Consider the following 19,896-nt stretch of genomic DNA (forward strand, 5'->3'; position numbering starts at 1 on the left):
AAAGGAGAAGCATACACGCTGAATGAAAGTAAAGCAGAGAATGTAAAAGTCAAGCGACAAAATGAGGTGGCATGTGACGGAAGGCGAGATCGATATGTAAGGTCGTGGTCCGGTAATCCTGTAGGCTGACTCGTATTCATTTAGAAGAAATTGCTTGTATTTCGACTTGAATGCGGACATGCTCGACGATTCTCGGATAGCCGGCGAGCTGCTGTTCCACAATTGGGGCCCGGCATACTTGATAGTGCGCCAGCGACCAGAATTATACTCTTCGCAGCCAATACCTAGAGTAGCCTACCACTGGCGTAGGCTACCCGATGAAGTTGTCAGCTTCAGATAAGCGGTTTGTGGGATTCGTCGTTTGAAACGCTACATATGACAACATTAAAAATGTTTCGCACGCCATTTGGTAATATTTTGACATTGACAAATTTTGGCACAGCTTTCTAATGGTTTTCGACTCCTTCTCTATGCTATATCTCCATCCTGAGCCTGAGCCTAAGCTTAAGCATAAGCGTTAACACTAGTTAGTACGCTCACCAAATGTCCTTTCTTCCTACAGCGCTTGGTATTATCAGAACTTGGGTTTACTATTATGTAATTAATTTCTCTTACACTCAGGGAGTATCGTCTACTGACATCCACCTGCATATTATAGTATGGTTTATCGGATATCACACTCACCAAAGCCAGGAAACAAATTGCAATACACGCGATATTGATCGTCTGGTGTCCCAACTTCATAAAAACCGGATTCGGTGATCCCGTCTCGATGCATCAAATGGTGGCAGGTGTATACGTCTGCGAATAAACTCCAAATCAATAATGGTTTATGTAGGAGCAGCGCTTCAATAGGATATACAATCTAACACAGGAGTGGGCAAACTTTTGAGCTATCGGGCCACATTCAACATCTGAATCCATTCGCGGGCCGCACTATATAAAATTGGGAAATCAAAACGCAATATTGGTAGGCTATTTGATTACATAGTGAGGACATAAAGATAATATATGTGCCTATTTAAAACAAAACAAATATTGCGTTGATGATATCGTACACGCGTCAGAAATATAGGCTAGTGGCGAGATTTCATAGGCTGGTCGACCTCAATAACCTATTTGTCAAAACTATAGAGATGAAAGTCGGTTGTCCCGATTTTTAGAACATGATTGAAATTTAAATCTGTGAGCAGCGATTTGTTTATAGATTTACTAATTCCAGTTTTGGTTCAGTTCCATGAAACACAATGCTTACACTTACAGCATCATAACCTAAGGTTACCATACGTCCTCTTTTCAGAGGATTTGTCCTCTTTTTTGACTTTTTAGAAAGTGTCCTCGGAGGACGCCCTTTTGTCCTCTTTTTTTGAGATTTTGTCCTCTTTTTTGAAAATTTAGGTCAGATTTAGAGCAAATTGCGAGTGATATGCCGTAAATTAGCACAAAACTGACGCTCCAGCGGGTATTTCGGAGTGAAAAACGGTTATTTTAGCTCTGGGCGGAAAGATGACCTCTTTTTTTTAGTCATCCACCTATCAATGCGGAAAAAACGGTATTTTGAGCTCTGAGCGGAAAAGATGACCTTTTTTTTTTAGTCAACCGACCACAAAGTGGGAAAAATTCACCGGTTTTTGAGAATTCTTCTCCGGTTTTGCGAGCCTCAAGTCCTCCTTTTAGATTTCCAAAATATGGTAAGCCTATCATAACCATGTTAGCTTCAAACACACTTCTACTACGTGTAGATATGATGTATTATAACCCCAATGGACGATTCTCACCGCTCTAGCGCCACCTATGAAGGGATGGCGGTCGTAATTTTGCCTCCATAAGGCTACCATTGTGTGCAGAAATATTGCAATACTTTTCCCTTTATGGCGGCTCGTTACTGCGAATGCATGAGTTGTTGGTTATTGCAACACCACTAATGCCTGATTTCATCTCATTGCTAGTGAAATCCAGACCCTACTTCTTCTTTATAGCTGTTTGAGAAGCCTTTAGCGTGGGACTGTATTTTTGCTTTAACTAAACTGCTGCTGACTTCTCTTCTGATGTCACTAGTAACAATATACACAGCAATGTATGGAGCTTGTATTTTCTTAGTGGTTGACGGATCAACCAGAGTTCAGTTTTGCCGACGTAGACAGGATTGCCAGTGCATCGAGAGGTAATGGAAATAGCAAAGACTATAAATTATTCGCTGAATCTGACATATGAGATTTTAGAGGCATGTTGTAATTTATACTAGCAGAGGTCCTTGGTAGATTTATTCAAGCACTCAAATTATAGGCTCCTAACTGGCTTTGAGACTTCGCAAGTATCAGCAGTGTTGTTGGGGTCAATGCTTGATATTGCATATTGTCAAAACAAAAAATTGTGCTGGCAACTAAAATCAAATAACTAGTCAACAAATTGTTTAGTAACAAACAAATACGAAGCTTTACAATATGACTAAAAATTGCTGTCATTGCACTGCCTGACTGCCCCAGTTCGATGATTGTCAAGTGCACCTCATCGACCAGCCACAACGACACGGACCATCGATGATCGACAAGGATATTTCGAAATCTGATGATAAAACTAGAACTGTCAAGGACACCTTGCCCATTTGCGGGATATGAAAGGGTCATGGCCACCCGGAGATCTTTCATTTTACCTGGGTTTAGACTTTGTTCTCCACGGTGGACACCAAGCCGCTCACTCCCAGTTGTGTACCGGATAAGCTTTGTTCATAACTGGCTAGCTCCTAGCAAATGGCGGATAACTTTGTCAATATACAATACCCAACAGAACTGTTGAATATTACTTGTTTTGTTTATTGAGCAGATAAAAAATGAAAGGATTAGCGATATAAAGCAGACTTGACTTTATGTAGCCACTTTGGCCATGTGGCGCGATACCAATCAAGCTTGTGTGTATGTAGCCACTAAGGCCATGTGGCGCGATACCAATCAAGCATTATTAACATGTGTGCTACCATAATTTCCTCATCTGAAGGATTGGGGCATATGTTCTTTAATTTTCTCTCTACTCACCCAAATTGTCAATTTCCAAAGAAAAAAATATGGAAAATTTGCCCAAGTTATCGATAACCCGCTAACAGATGCAGTTGATAAGTTGAATCGAACACCACCTGAGGTCTTTCACTCCAAAGCCTTGGTGAATCCGACAAACAAATGAAAACAGTTCGTCTTGCAATGGCAGAGTTTTTGAATTTGCCTTTGCTTGAAATTCTTCAATATACCACTTCTGAGATAATTTTTAACAGCTGATAAAAGTGGAACAGTTGCAGCTGTTGATCAGACTATATCAAAAACTGCAAGACCAATCCATAACTTGAAAATCCAGAATAATACAGAAACATATCATCAGATGCTTTGAATCGTGCACAAAATCAGCTTCTCCAGCTTGTTACTTAAATCCTGAATTATTCCCTTGCTTTAGATGATTTTACTTCACAATACGCGTGATCCAGTAATGGCTGTTGTAGATGTGGAATCTGATCAGTGCTACTTGGACCAGGAATTTCTTCTGGAGTATGATGTCCACTGCAAATACAGTTAGATGCATGAATAACATGCCGACAGAAATGAAAACATTTATAGTTATGGACTTACGGTATATTTACGATCAACTAACAATGGCAGTTATTCAAGTAGGCCTACATCTGCGATTTTCAAGTAATAGAGTTCCTTTTACTAAATAGTTAGTGCCGGTGGTATAACCAAGTGCAGAAAAAAATTTAAAGTAAACAATCACCCGAATAACAAACGAGCCGAATTGGATAAAATGTCTGTCAGCTTGCCACACACTAATATCACTAATAATGTTCGGTCATAATGTTTGTTGCTGTTCAGGTGATACAGCAGCTTGGGATTGAGCTCGGGATTTTGCTGCACTAATCACAATAACCAGAAATACTTTTACACGGTTCTAGAATGGCCAAGCACACCTTGGACATATTTCCTAATACCGAGTTGTGCAAGTTATATTATTGGCTGCAATGCACTCTACAGTCTACATATAGTTGGAAAGGCAGTATCATGTAGTTATTGGACTTTCCCTTCCACCCAATTGATGTGCCGAGTTCGCGAAATAGTTTTAAATAATATTGGAATGTCTCACACATAAGATACCTATCTACCATGTACCAGTCATTGTTAAGGATTGAAAGAAATTTGTAGCCTCATATCATATCAGTTTACTTTGATCTCACCTCTGATGCCTGTGCAACACCCCTTCTTGATAGTGTTGTTGACTTCGTCCACTTGAATATCCCAGGAACTGCCCCAATTTTCATTTTCATAGTGACGTCCGCAAGACTTCAGTCTATAATCCTCGTCATTAAAATACTCCCCACAAACACGTGTATTTCCAGTTATCTAGACTAGGGTTGCCATACGTCCGGAATTTCCCGGACATGTCCGGAATTTCACTGAAAAATCTGCGTCCGGGAGGAATTTCTAAAATATGCATAAATGTCCGGAATTTTGAAGGCTTGAAGCAGGCTCAAAAGTTTCTCGTAAATCAACAAAAACAATACTATTTTCAAGCAGATTTATGCTATTCAAAATTATTCTTCGCGCCGCGCGCGAGGTAATGCAACGTATGATGATATTAGTATGGGCACCAGGCACCACCCTCCCCAAAAATGGCAATCAGAAGTAATATAAATAACCATCATTTGCTGAAAGAAGTCTGACTGTAATCGCCATTATAAGCTAACGGTATATTCCTAGAGTTGGTTAAGGCCAATTGGATGCTTCAATCACAGACAGTGGTTCCAAATCTTGGGGTCGTTCGCCTTTATCTGGCGATCGCGATGATCTTAAGCTTTGCCACGGAACATTTTCGAGTGGGAAATGAGGTCGCGACCATAAAAGGTTGGAAATCACCGGATGTGAAACCTTCTGGTGCATTTTATAGTAGTCTAATATATGGAAGAATCAATATTATTGACAGAATTCATACATACAATTTAACAGCCAAATGCACATAGTATGTGTCCAACAAGATACATCGACTATTCTATGGTGGGCCCAAGATCAGTGCTTTTTTGGGCGGAAGGAGGGGGAGGGGGAGGGGAAAATGTTGGTTCGGATATGATTAAAACACATATACCGATAGCCCACCGACCTAACAGTATAGCAGGACTGCCAATCACAATCCTGACAGGCCAGACACGGCCCGTCAGATGATTTCATCCGTCCCGTGGAAATATATATTGCAGACCCTAGCAAGCAAGTAGCAATCACCAGAGCTCACATTACCGAAGGCCTAATTCATGACCTATGTTTCACTCCATTCCTGTATAGTGTGTACAGTCGATGGGCAATGCTTTGCCAGTGTGACGTCATATTGACGATCAATGAGTTACACCTCATTTTAAAATCCGCTAGTGGGCACTACAAAGTGTCCGGAATTTGCTTCACAATAATATGGTAACCCTAATCTAGACAAAAGTCAATAGCAACATTATCACGATAGAACAGGAGAGAGTATGATCGGATTGAAACACTTCTGGTAATTTACTCACTTCAAAATTCAACCCGACTACAGATCTAATTTTTTATATCCATTTCTTCATGTGAAAAGATAGTTTCATGGCCTTTCTTAGTCGTTGTTGCATTTCAGAACACAACAATCATAGTGTGATCTTCCTGTCACAGTCTACGATCCCGCATCTGCATTCATGTCTGTTATCTCACAGGCAATACAGTATAATATATAGATTGTTTATCGCAAAAGTTCTTTGCAAGAAATCAACCTGTCCATATCAAACATAAAACTGTATTACAGGAATAAATTCACTAATTTAAGTTACATAAATATATCCGTTATGACCAGCCATTTTACAAATATATATGCACTATTATTATCTTAGAAGTCAAGCTGATATGCCATGATGTTCTCGACTTCTCGTGAGTTGTCACAAACCAGTACCGAAAAACTTCGTAAAACGGCTGAAATCGGCTGTTTTTCGCTAACAAAAAGATTCCATGCTAATAATAAACATGCTATTTATCTTAATTTAGCATCGATACCCTGAACTGCATCATATCGACGACCCACGGAGATAAATAGCGAAACCAACTCCAAAACTGCCATCTGCGCGCACTAAGCAAGATTCACCGACCGCCATCCCTTGACCATAATGGCGGCGCTCGTGAGCAAAAATGAAAATCGTGCATTATCGAATGTCACATTCGATCCCCAATTCTCATACAGAGAACGAATCTACGTAAAACACGCGCGAATCGTTTTTATAAACACATCACTGAAATAATTAAAACTGGAGTGGCCAATCTGAAATTACACTCGTGATCCGAATTATGTCAATCTCGTTTAGGATTTCTGTGGTGTTTAGCAGTTGAAACCTTTCAAACTGCGTGCTACTTGAGATCGGGCTGTCGCGCCATAAATTAAACATAAAAAAAGAATATAGGTAGTATTTACCTCAGAACAGTGGTTCTCAATTTTTTATAACACGCCCCCCAACCTTAGGACGGTGAAAGATTTCAGGCCCCCTTATCGTCACATCACAAAACGCAACCAGGATGCTACCAGACCTAACGGATAGTTTAATGGCATGGGAGGCTACGACTGTGGATGAGATAATTTGAAATATGAAATTCAGAGTAAATACAGCCCAAGATTTAAGAATTTGATGTAAATCGCGCGGAGCGCGATAAATTTTTTCAGTTTAGCTCAGCTTCGCGCCCCTTCAGATGCTTTCATGCCCCCAAGGGGGGCGCGCCACCCAGTTTGAGAACCAATGTCTTAGAATTATCATGGTGAAATATTCTGAGAAAAAGTTTAATCAAGTCCCTGCATTAATTCGATTTTTAGTACGCATTTTATCAATATTTTACAAAAGTTTCTTTTGACTCTCGCGGGCCGCACACAACGGTGTTGCGGGCCGTACGCGGCCCGCGCGCCGTAGTTTGCCCACCCCTAACCTAACAGAACATAAAACATAGCTTCAATCATCGCGCAGAAGTTTACGTTGCTATAACTCGAATGGCGCAGCGAGACTTCTAACATTTTTGCTATATCTTTGAGGTAGCATCCTAATCAAAATTCGTGACTATTACACAAAAAGTAAGTATTAAACCCAGATACGCGCGCTCAGGAGAAACACTGCCCTCCGTTCCCCCTTTTCATCATGAGAAGTAAGATAAAATAATGAAGACGTTATTGGCATCTATCTAAAAATCTTCAGGAACATATTTGCACTCAAAATTATACAATTGTTTCCTTGGTTCGCAGTCTTGTGGTGTTTTGAAATATTGGAATCATATTAGAACGAGCAATGTGAATGTTTATTGTTCAATAATAAAGCGAAAGCAGGGGGAGCTCCACCTGTGATTATATACTCAATACACTCATTATAAACAAAGTGGATGCGGAATGGGTAATGGTCATGTCCGTATCTGCAGAATGCAGATGTATTCCTAAACCCGACTTCAATTCAGTTCAGAAAGTGTCTTCTGCCATTCCTGTAATGACGTGAATGGTTCTGGCAGGGCCGTAACAGCACTTCGTCAGGCCCCCCCCAAAACGTTGGCCTTGGGCCCCCCATAGGGTGATAAACATAACTTCTGGGGGGCTTCGCCCCCCCAGACCCCCCTTCGGCTATCCGCTTTTTGACGCTATTTGACTTGAGCATTGGGTGTCCGTTTTGTGGGTCAGCTTTTCCCGCCTAGACGCGCGAAGCGCGAAAAATTTCAGTAAATCATGATTGAATCGGCCAATATGATCGGGAATTACATATATACTGCTATCAATTTTGATCCTCTCTCTACTCACGTAATCAGATTTACCGGTAGAGCTGAGCGAGGTCTGTTTTAAAACGTAGGACCGCCCAATAATAATTAGACGTCTTCGGGCGTACCCGTTGGCACGAACGAAACAGCACTTCATCAGCCCGCCCCCCCACAAAAATTGGGTTTTGGGTTCTCATAGGGTGATAAACATCACAGTGTTCGCTTTTGCCACGAAATTAGCTGCACTGTTTAGTGAGCCAGCTCGAAGCGCGAAAATTTTCGATAATTCATTATATAATCGGTCAATAAGATCGGGAATTGCATTAATATTGCTATCAATATCTTGTCCTCTCTGCTCACGTTATCAGATTTACCGGAAACTGTAGGGCCCGTAAATAATAATTAAACATCTTCGGGCGGGCGGACCCGTTGGTATGACTTCGTTACATGATTTTATTTCGTGACCTCCTGTCTGCTATATCAAAAATATAGAATCGCTCAAACGTACTAAACTAAAAGACGCACACGATTTCAAATTGCTATTTCTTCACTGGCATATATTTTTCCTGCTTGATGGTATTTGTCTTATGAGGTTCAGATTGCCAAGGCAGGAACATATGGCGCCAGTCATTTAGGCGCCTATGGACAATTAAACTTATTATTTTGTATATATAGCGAAGTTTTCGGTCTGCGTAAGGGCAGTCCGTTTCGGCCAAGCTTTTCGCGCTGCCGATCGTTCTGGCACACTTCTTGGAGTCGCATGGAATAAGCTCTAAATCGTTATATATCTTGGTGCGTAGTGGCGTGTTAATGGCCAACGCCGATATGTCCAATTCTATAAATCTTGCGTGTTTTTTCATGGGGGAAAAGTACCAAATAATCAAGATATTTGGCAACTTTAAATCGCGCGCAGCGCGAAAAATTTTGGAAAAAATTGCATAAATTTTCAAAAAATACTCTATGATTTATGCTAATTCACGAAATTATTTGGGGCCCCCTTCGAGCTCGGCCCCCCCCAATTGGGGGGTTTGGGGTGCGGCAGTTACGGTGCTGGGTTCTGGTGATAGTATGTGGGACCGCAGTTACTCAATACAGGCGAGACACAAGATCATCTGACGCACTAAATAGGCCCAAATCTTTTTTTTGTATTTACGGTGTTTGACGACTATGGTCTGGTCATTGACACCAATCCGATATTATTCATTTTTATTGTGTGTCTGCCGACTTGTAGCACGGCCAACCTCTAGGCTTTTTGTAAGACACCGCTTACGCAGTTGAGATGAAGAGGAAGAGCCTAGATAAACCTCCAACACTTAAGTAAGAATTCTGGAGTCGACCTCGGTTGGACTCGAACCCGCAACCTATTGGTGTTGCAGCTCTAGATTATACCACTACGCTATCTCGCCACGTCTCAGATTTTATGTTAGGGTCTGACGTGCCTCTCAATGTGACCAAGGGGTTTTAGATTAGGTTTTGTAGCATCTAAGGGCAGCACATTGAAGCAATAAGCGATGAGAGATAACTAGGGCTGGGCAAAATCGAGCACCTGAGTGATTCGATTCTGAATCCCGTATTATGCTTCGAGTCGAGTCGAATCGAGTATTCGAGTATCACTGATTATGACGTAATAACAGTATGTAAGATGTCAAGGTTCAAATATGTACCTTTTATGCCACCACAAAGAATAAATGCGTGTTATTCGTCACGTTACAAATACTTTGGTATTATTTCGACTCTACCGATTTCATTTCACTTTGTGACAATGTTATGGAAGTATCATGACTTCGGAAATGTGTTATTTCCAGTAACGTTCGTAGCTTGGTGCTATGTTTCGTATGCTGCGAAACGGCTAATCAAGGTTTCAAGGCTTCCACGGTGGAAAATAGTATCAAAACCATAGTTCTCGTTGATAAAACAACTTTCAGGGGCGAGGGGCGTAGAATTTCAGTACTCGAAAAAATCGTCTTTTGCTACTCGACTCGAATCATTAAAATAATTACTCGATTCAGATTCGAGTACTCGAATCATTGTGCCCAGCCCTAGACATAACGTGTCGTGCCGCTGCCGGCTATATCTATCGGTACAATCGCAGTACCGTGACACAACAATATGCATAAGCCACATATTAATCTGCCAACATAGCCCTGCATTGACTATATTCAAATTGGCACTGCAAAAAATGTGTATAGCCTAGCGTAGATCAAATAATTTATCTTACTGAACAATTAATTACTCTGGCTCTCTTTCTGGTTGGTAGCCTATAGTCATAGTATAAATAGTCACCTTCAATGGCGGATTCCTAGTATGCCGTTATTCGTAAGTAGACATCGTTTGAAGAGTAGTAGTGCGATAGACACCAAGTCACCAAATGAATAAGCTAGCCTTCTAGGTTTTATATATTTGATAATCTAACTCTGACGGAGTCTGCTTCCGCAATCATGATCCTCATTGGACACCAATTATTATCAAAACGGTGTTCCTAATGACATCACGAATATGACAAAGCATGTATTGCTCTAGCTGTAGGCTACAACTAATGCCAACCCTCAGGTGCACGGCGGATATGAATACAACAGCCATAATTACATCTGAAATTCAAATACGTGATGGTTAGCTGCCTCATAGGTCGAGTAGTCAATCCAATTCGTATTTTTAGTGACAAAAATATTTCCTGATTAATTGTAATTCTATTATTGTGGAATTGTCAATTGCAACAATGATACGACCCTGCAACTTGAAGATTTTGACGTAATTTTACAGATTGCCTACCGGGACAATACTTGAATTTCGTAGATGTCCCCAGAAGATAATAACCGTAGTTCCCGATGTTGTAGTTCGAAGTTAACTGCGAGCATGATGACACGCCTGAGTAATGAAAATGTAACAAATGTCATCCTAATAAATTAGCCAGTGAATTAGCCTCTGGTAGGCCATAGGGACATTTTAAAGTGTGCGACAGAGCTATACCGAGAAATTATGAAGTTCATGAATGTTTCGTTTTTGTTTTTTCGAATGTTTGACGAAAGTACATACCAATGTGAGGCATTTTTAGCATATTGCAAATAAATATAATTTATACCTGCATACTGTTTGAAATCACAGTAAATGTACGACGTTGCTTCATAGTAGTTGCCGCGTATCATGTAGTACCCTGCCGTTGTAATCCCGGGATTGTCCCTCAACTCTGAGCAATTTCGGCTTCCTTTTGATGCAAAACTATATTTCGGCACTAAAACCTGCGAATTAGGCCTATTGCATATATCCTACGTTGTCATCTGAAATATCATTGACAATAGACGCCTTTTAGCGTTTGAAAGCCAGTGAAGTATTTCCAAACATACAGTAAGCAGGGCGGATATGACCCGGCGAAGTGGCGTGGGCATATAAAAAGTGTGTTCACGTTTGGCACGCCAGTTGCTGACTTTGAAAAGGGCCGGGAACCGTTGATGTATATAGGCATAGCGTACAATTTAAAAGACTCGTGTATTAATTTTTAAGAAGTTGTCAATTCAGTAGCCTTACAATAACCTTACCAGATCAATTACTTTTTTGAACCGAATCACTATTCATAAAACTCCGTAGCGTACAGCAGGTTGTCTGGACTACTTCATGCATGGCCGTAAAAGCGTACCATACTAACAATAGAAACGCATTTTTCGAGGTGTGAGGCGGAGTTGCGAGAAGTCAACAAAACACAAATTTTAGTCGCGCTCTAAAAAGTTTGAAAACAACTCTCATATGGGACATGTGACAGGATCTTCCAACGCACGGCCTGCGACACGTCATTGCAACACAGTCTAACAGCCGTCGTGCCGTGCGAAGCATGGTATTAATGTAAAGTCGATTCCAACAGTCGGTTTGTCAAATAACGGAATATATAATTGAGTTCTGAAGTCCGCCAACATGCAGAATGATTTACAGAGAATACCTCACGCTCGAAAATCTACGTACCTCTTCTCAATATGTCAGCTTCTCTTTTGTTATTTGTGACGATGTTCATGAGATCATGTTTACTTTGATTCAATGACAATTTAGCACCTGAAAATTTTTTCAATAGCGTTTGTCTTGAATATTCATCAATACGCTCAAAATTATGTTTGAATCAACATACTATGATCTAATTATATATTTTGTATTCATCGAGAGTGTAGCCTACTATATGTTGGCTCTATACCTTCAATCATGCTGATAAGTTTGCTCTCCGATGTTAATGTCGCTTTCCTGGATGCATTTCGAAAATCTATTATAGTTACGAATATGATGTAAGTGATAATGAGGAGGAAGGTTTACACGAAAATGAAATATAAACCTGTTACGCTGTTGATCAGATTGCTCTCAAGTTTTCGCGTCTCTTCAATTAACATTTCTTTCAGCTCTGTGTTAGAGAAAGGGTGAATCGCAGGAAATGGTTGAGGATGTGTTACGTGATGAAATGTTATCGATTATATCGAAGCGGACAACGCGTCACAACCCCACAAAAAGACAACAACGATTGTTGCAACATGTTACATCCCGAGTCTCGCACTTGCGATTGTAAGCGACATACGGTTGCGGCCCGAGATCCGAGAAGCCATCAGATCAGGTTACTGTTGGTCACCAAACAATTAGTAATCATTGAAACCGAATATATTTCATATTCCAATTTAAACAAGCTAGAAACAAAAATGTATCAATTTAGGGGCAATTTTCACGTATGACCAAACTGCATGATGATTTGATTACTCCGAACGCATGGTAGTAAAATGTTTCAAACAACAAATTCTGTGTTAGTAATATCCTCAGGCTCAAGCATATACTGCATGGCGGAATTAGGATTGCATTTGAAACTGGATGTGTTTTACGATACTTTCATTGAAACATCTTTTAAACAATGTTTGAAACGAAGGCCCTTTAAAAATTCCTTTTCTTTCAAATTTGTATAATGATGTCCTGATTGTCCAACTATTTTCGAAAAAGATGTAGAATGAGCATTTGGAGGACTTGCATTAGAAATAGCCGACATATATATACGATATGGAATGATTGGAGCCTTCGACATTTTCGTCTGTTCCACATTTATTAAATTACATATCACTTCTGTATGTGGTCGTTTGCCTATCCACTGAGATCGCGGAAGCGAACAATAAATACCACTGACAATTAAGAGAATGTCTGTTAACCGGATGCCTTTGGCGGCTCGTTTCTGAATGTTTTAGTTCCTTTTTCGAAATGAGTAAAAACAATCGTTGAGCAATGCGAACCCAGCAAACAAGGCACGAGATCAGTGGAAGCACCACCTATCGTAACGTAGGAATGGTGTCCGGCCATCTGGTGGGGTGCATAGAAATCAATAGGACGGGAACCTCTCCTTTCAGTAAAACTACAAGCTAGTGATATCTGTTGCATAATCGGTATTACTGCGAACATAGTGGTAAGCTTTCCACATAACAGTGAGTAGTTTAAGTTATGTTCGTACAGTTCACGTTGGTATCGTTTGTCTCTTATTTGCATAGGATTAGTAATTACCGCCAATCATTATTACTCGTAGGTTGTGCTTCGTATTTATGCTCTGGTGTTTTGTTCTCTATCGTCTTTCGTTCAATTGCACTCCGGACTATAGATCTGTCTTAAAGTTGTTCTGATGTCACTACACTGATTTCATATTGGAAGATCGTCCAGTTAGTTATTTTGCTTAGAAAACAAAAACCCAACAGTCGGGGCGAAAGTGCTGTGCTGACCATGTTTTATTAATCAGCACGCCAAATTAAAAGATGGTTCGCGGAACATTTTCAAATCGAAATTTAAGGTTGGTTCGTTGGTTGGTATGGGTTTTTATTGGTGTTCGGCTACTGTGGCATCTAAATCGTTCGATTTGACAGGGGTGCGAATTCTATAATAGGCGTTGCAGTGAAAGGACTAGTAAGAATTTCCGATGATAAAATGTTGACGTCATGGTTCTTTGCAGCCTCCATTATATATTTTCTATTAATTGAGTATCTCGCACAATTTAGCAGGAAATTTTCCACTGATTCAGGCCGAATTTTTTGGCCGCGACAATAAAAATGTTGACAACATCTGAACCAGAGTGATGTTATACCACCCGCACTATTCAAGCCGTGTCGTCGGTTAGCGTGGCATTGCGGCGCTATCAGTTTCATACTGCCGATAGACTATCTCACATGGTAATCTGAGAGTGACAGGTGTCATAAATATGAAGATGCAAAATTGATGCACATTGCACAAAATCTTTCATCATAATAGACTACTCTTCGACAAACACTTCACTTAGCCTCTGTACACTAACACAACCTCGTTCCGCTCCCACAAATGGGTTATCACTGCCACTTGTATCAAAACTAATTAAATCTTTAGTCCATGATCGTGATGTAGGTTGCCGCAGAGCAGTCGTTAACAAAATGTTGGAAGACACACAATATATGCACCTTTCATAGTTTTGCATGGACCGAGATTCGGGAACGAAAATTAGGCCAGGACCTTTCAGCAGTAACATAGCCAGCCACATCCTGATTGTTTTGGAAAATAGGGTTGATGGCCGGAATTAGAGTAAGAATCGCATGAAGTCGTAACATTGGCACGATGGTTGTCATCAGTTGCATAAAATAAAAACCGCATGAAACCACACGAAAATAATGGATGGGAAAGGACACATTTTACTAACCACTAATGGAGCACGACATTAGATTTATATAAAACAGGAAAACCTGAATATCATTTGTCACATGTCGCCACTATGGCAGATCAACGATGTAGTGTCTCCAAGCCGCATATGACCTTTTCGTGGTCTTCTGCGGCCTCGGATTTCATTTGTTTCAGTTTCCATCCTATGTTTTCATGTCCAAAAAACATCAAAATCATGCAGCTTACCGTTGTTCTGAAAATTCGATCGAGAAGCCCAGGAAAGCAACACTCCCAATAACGCGAATATCGCAATGAAGAGCACGATCGCTAACGAGAAGATAACTTTGAATTTACCGTTGATCTTGGTGCGGTCTGACAAAACAAAAGATGTCTATCGTATTCGACAATAAAATCTCGAATTGCTATTTGCTGACGACGCACTTGAGGCCAGTATGATACCTCGCCTATATGCGCTCCATTGTACCAATTTATCAAATGTATTTTGCAATGATATGTGAAATCGATTACCGAAGCTCATCTTGCGTTTAGCAAATGGAATAAATATATACGGACACATATTTACCGAGCTTATCTATTAGTGGGCTTGCATTTAAATCAAAAATCAATTTAAAACAAACATGTTTAAAACGAGGCCCTAATATAAAACACGTTTTTAAAGCCATGACGTAACTAATATTCAACTGTGACGTCATTGTCGATTGACATTGACAATTGAAAATATAGAGTTACAATAGCACCTTTGACGAGATATCTGTACTATTAATGTTGAGCCGACTATTTTGCTGGCTCCAACCTTCCAACCCCCCCCCCCCCCCCCCCCATATCGATATACGTCGGCTATATGGGGTGGTAATTGTCCATAGGGTCATGCAACGTGTTTTTTGGAAAATATTTATACAAATATGGCATAATTTCGCAGCTTAAAATAAAACGATTCATTTTTATTTTTAAAAAGGTCTTTAATTTAAACACTGTTTAAAACTTGTTTTTCTATATTCTATTTTCTATGCGTCTCATCATCATAAGAAAGTTGTACCTTGTACCTTCACCTTTTAGTGCAGATGCATATTTGTTTTCGACAACATAATTAAGTCGCTATTTCACATTAAAAACCATAGCGTAGTATTTCTATCGCCTCCTTTACTACATGCATAAGATAACAGTTTAGGGCTGAGAAATTTATAGTTACCTTCATCATTCCAAGTTGATTTCGCATTCACGACTTGTCCTGTATTGTTTGGAGTCGTCTTATTTGGTTCTGCATTACAGGAAATAGTCCTTCAATATATAGCTGAATATGAATGAGGAATATATAATGTCTAATTCGCCTAACCCTGATGTGTGCCAGTCGAAAATATTCGGGTTTATTTCAACATGTGTATATATAACGTATATCATTTAATGTTAGGTCTATAATTAATTTCTGTACCTCCAAGAGTCTCATGTCCTGTATTGTTTTGACACGTTTCTTTTAGTGAGGTTCGACGTTGGAAAGTTACTTCATTATTGTCATCGACGTATATGTGTTTATAATCGTCCTGCGACATCATTCTTGGTCGTCGAATACCAGAGCAGATGCACAGTAATGGTCACCTATTTACGTTCGAAATAAGGCTGGCACTGAAAATATAAGGTAAGTGCGGGCAGATGACATTATTGATAAACAATATCTTAGAGGTGTATGTCATTATAGCCCGAAAATTTCTCTTTTCCACCACGGAATGGGACTGAAATGTCATCAAAATCAAAATAAGGATAACACTCCTAATTGCAGTTAGTAATTTGCGTACATACAAATATTGCTATGAACTTCACATTAACTTATACAACTTATCTACGAGAACAGACACACCGGAATACAAAAACTATTTTGATGGCAGTCGTTCAATTTATACTATAACGTTGTGTAGCAGCGAATTAGGCTACAGCATGGGTAATACAGTGGAATGTCGTGCAACATATCGACGGGAAATATGTGATGATTAATCTAGATTCAGTGATGCTATCAATAGGTCATTCGAGTCATTTTCAATGCGACTCGATATTTTACACCAGGGGCGGGAAACATATGGCTGTGACGGGATTTTGTGTGGCCCGCATAGACTTTCTACTCTTGTAAGTGCACTGTAAAAAATCTGGTAGATTTACTGGGACATCTCTGTAAATTTTACCACAAATTACCGGTCGCAGCCAATTACTGTGCGTAGCTTGTCATTTTACATTTTGATATGTAATATTACCTTAATATAGCTGTAAAGTAAGTTACCTGAATTTCTTCGCAAAATTACTGAGAGTTACTCGTTACTGCAGTTTACCGGGCTATTGGCAAAATTGATTAGCTTCAAAATCGCTGCAGCCAATGTATACGTAGAACTGAATGTTACTGATATATCATTCTATAGAGGTGATTTGACCTGATTGAACCTCGTTTGCGAGACTGGGGTCTGTCATACCGAAATTGTTGGCCCTAGTATCAATTTAAGCTTAGTAGGGTACAAGAAATAACTGGCGATCGTAGCTAATGTGGTACACCGTAGCCATATTATATTATAAGGCAATGGCTGTACGGCCAGTCTCGCTGGTTACATTCGTTGTCACGAATAAGGCTGATAAGTTAGAAAATTAGTTCAGGATGTATAATATTGCTCGGGGAAACTAGAAATATCAGCACCGCATGCTCAGCTAACCATTTGTTAATGGCGGACAAGGCGACCTGTAATAGGTTACATTAGGTGACTGCTTTTTCTGAGATTCGTAGTAAACAACCAACGCACAACTGTGACATCACAAGCAGCGTCTGGTTAGGTAAGTACAGTAAGTAGTGAACAACACATGGAATATACATCAATTTATACGAAATTACATGAAAAAAGGGACTATATGCAATGATAAATGTTTCTGTATGGAAAAAACGACCCAGATCAAACATTATAACGTGGCCAGTAAATATTATTGGTGTCATGTGTCAGCGGATGAATACCATTTATTTCGAAATCGTTCGAGTGTCGTCTGGCCAGTGGCCATTAGTGAGATTTGAGCAAAGGGTGGAGCGAAGCTTGTGCTTGAAGAAAGTGAACACGATCGTTGAAGATTCCTAGGAATGCTGAATGGCATACGCATCAAGGTAATACAGTACTACATAGTATTTGTTACCGTGAATATCTGACTCTGCACACCAGCCCTCGATGACTTAGATTTCATGATTGATATATTTCATTCGCCGCATTCTCTGTTCTATTTTGGGATATTTGTCGACTTATATAGTGACCACATACTCCGCTGCGGAGGAGTTGAAACTGTTGGCTTGGTAATGTCATTTTCGGGCCATAGCATAGATATGTTTTCATCCACTGCTGGAATTGTTTGCCACACATGCCACCTTAAATTAGGAACCTTTTGCTTCAATACAGAGATAAAGTCATGAATCTCTGCTATGTCATGTAAAAGGCGGAGCCGTCCTCACACAATGTGCCAGTACCGGTACTTCAAAACATGTTATATTTTTGTTAGCCTATTTGTCTTAGTCTTTATAATGTCATGTCCACTGTCCAGGTTAGGAACTTTGCTTTATATAGCTACTTACGCACGAATTCTTTTTAGTGGAACTGCAAGATACTACTTACACAGAAGGAATGAGAACGAGAAAAAGAAACAATTGGAAGTTTGGCCGGTGGTGGAATTAATTCACGTTTTCTTGAGACCACTCGTGTTACTGCATGTCTCCTAAAGAAGAATTAGACCTCCAGCAGCAATATTTTTCCATCGATAACCACTTCATCGTGATATCATGAATGAATATACAGTTCATTCCAATGTCGTTTTGTGGATGTGAAGAAAATGTTGCGATATTTTTGCATCGGGTTGCTTTGCGATAGGTATGGATGTACGTGAATTTACAAGCTGGTATGTAATCCTGATTTACAGGAACAGCATATAGGTAGGTAGGCGGTAAAATGACAGTCTCGATCGCAAATGTACAGGAGAACATGTAGATTAGATATACCGGAGGTGACTGTAACATTACAGTCTGGCGTGTAAAGTGAGATTACCGGACGAGTGTAAGTTAAATTTACATTGACTAACGGTAATGTTAGATTACCACGAAATGTCTGGCTACCGTGCTTCCAAACATTTCGCGGTAAATCGAGGTTTTTATTTTTTACAGTGTGGAATTCTGATATGAAAGTATTGACAAAAGTTTGCCAACCCGAGAAATATGGTCATGAAATTACTTGTTCTGTTTGAATCTACATACATTTACGGGTAAACGTTTTCGACCATGAACATTAACAAGACAAGGCTGCGTTCCAATATAACTGATGCCCACGTGCAGTCATTACCAAGAGTTTCTACCTATGTCATGCCGCCAGAGTTCCAAGAACTTTGTTGATAACTTTGATCGACCACAGATTTCTGATGGACCTTAGCAGCTATTGAAGTACATTGGGCTAATAAATTCATTAAATACTGTTTTTGATCACTATTCCTTAAAGTTGATGCTTGAATGAAACACGATTTATTCCTTGTATAGGTAGAGAAATCCGCGATTAATGTATCGACTCTGTAATCCATCCCGCCAACGACTTTATTTTCCAATATCAAGCATGCCGACCGGAGAAGTTGTCCGCCCCCGTTTTACACCAATGATTGGTTAAGTCGGTGATTTTCAACCTTCGCACTTGAGTGCCGTCCACGTCCATGCGGGTGTATATTTAGAAAAACCTCCTATGAGAAGCACAAAACTTCACAATTAATCCCATAATTAGGGACCTAATCTATCCAAAATTTATGACAGCAAGAAAATACTGCCAGCAAATAAATGAGGCTTCTGATTCTCGATATCGAACGGGACTGAAGCGTCATTGCAATCGGTGAAATGACATGACTGTCAAGAGCTGTACTTATTTGAGCTGTACTTATTCGCTTTTTACGAATAGACGAAGTTACGTCTCAATATAAGATCGTCTATAATGCCACTCATCTACCAGAGGAACCAAATCTGTATGCCAAATGCATTTGATGACAGGCGACTACTTTATACTCTAAGATTGCGTAGGAGCGAAATAGGCAAAAGAATGTACATTACAGAAAAGGCTCTGTTAATGTAATTGCATCTCGATGAGGAATATACGATGTATAGTTCTGTGATGCAACCATTTACGTAAGCCTCCACATATCTCACATAACATACTAAAGAATTATTCATTCTTTGAGATTATCATACAAAGCATTTTAAAAAATGATGTCACAATTACTTCTGTACGCGACATGGAAGATCCTTCTTTCCTTTATTGCATTAGTTCTCAAACCGAAGGAACGCGAATTTTTTTTCGTGCTTCTCGCGATATACCTTCATTTAGTTATTGTTCTGCGTGTGGTCCGAATTTCATATTTGCCAATTCTTTCATTAATAGTCGTAACCTTCCATGCCATAAAACTATCCGTTAGGATAGCTAGCATTCTGGTTGCATTTTGTGATATGGCGATTTGGGGG

At 39.9% G+C, this 19,896-nt stretch overlaps 1 protein-coding gene across 3 annotated transcripts in view; it reads right to left on the reverse strand.

Moving 5' to 3' along the window:
- LOC145439301 (uncharacterized) overlaps positions 1-16,012 on the reverse strand; it is a 29,849-nt gene extending 13,837 nt beyond the window's left edge. The window contains exons 1-9 of one of the 3 annotated variants that reach the window (XM_080316800.1): positions 15,832-16,012; positions 15,592-15,660; positions 14,628-14,753; positions 12,073-12,138; positions 11,938-12,003; positions 11,715-11,801; positions 10,843-10,965; positions 10,533-10,628; positions 685-801 (exon numbers count right to left, since the gene is read on the reverse strand). In XM_080316800.1, coding sequence (XP_080172926.1) covers positions 685-801; positions 10,533-10,628; positions 10,843-10,965; positions 11,715-11,801; positions 11,938-12,003; positions 12,073-12,138; positions 14,628-14,753; positions 15,592-15,660; positions 15,832-15,952 — 871 coding nt within the window. In that variant the 5' untranslated portion in view covers positions 15,953-16,012. Of the gene's footprint in view, positions 1-684; positions 802-10,532; positions 10,629-10,842; positions 10,966-11,710; positions 11,802-11,937; positions 12,004-12,072; positions 12,139-14,627; positions 14,754-15,591; positions 15,661-15,831 lie in introns of all 3 variants that reach the window. The other 2 variants (XM_080316801.1, XM_080316802.1) reach the window with 2 other exon arrangements.
- Between the last annotated feature and the right edge of the window lie 3,884 nt (positions 16,013-19,896).

Source organism: Botryllus schlosseri, chromosome 5, assembly GCF_051294905.1.
Source record: "Botryllus schlosseri isolate E-star chromosome 5, Bs_hap1, whole genome shotgun sequence".
Classification (NCBI taxonomy): Eukaryota; Metazoa; Chordata; class Ascidiacea; order Stolidobranchia; family Styelidae; genus Botryllus; species Botryllus schlosseri.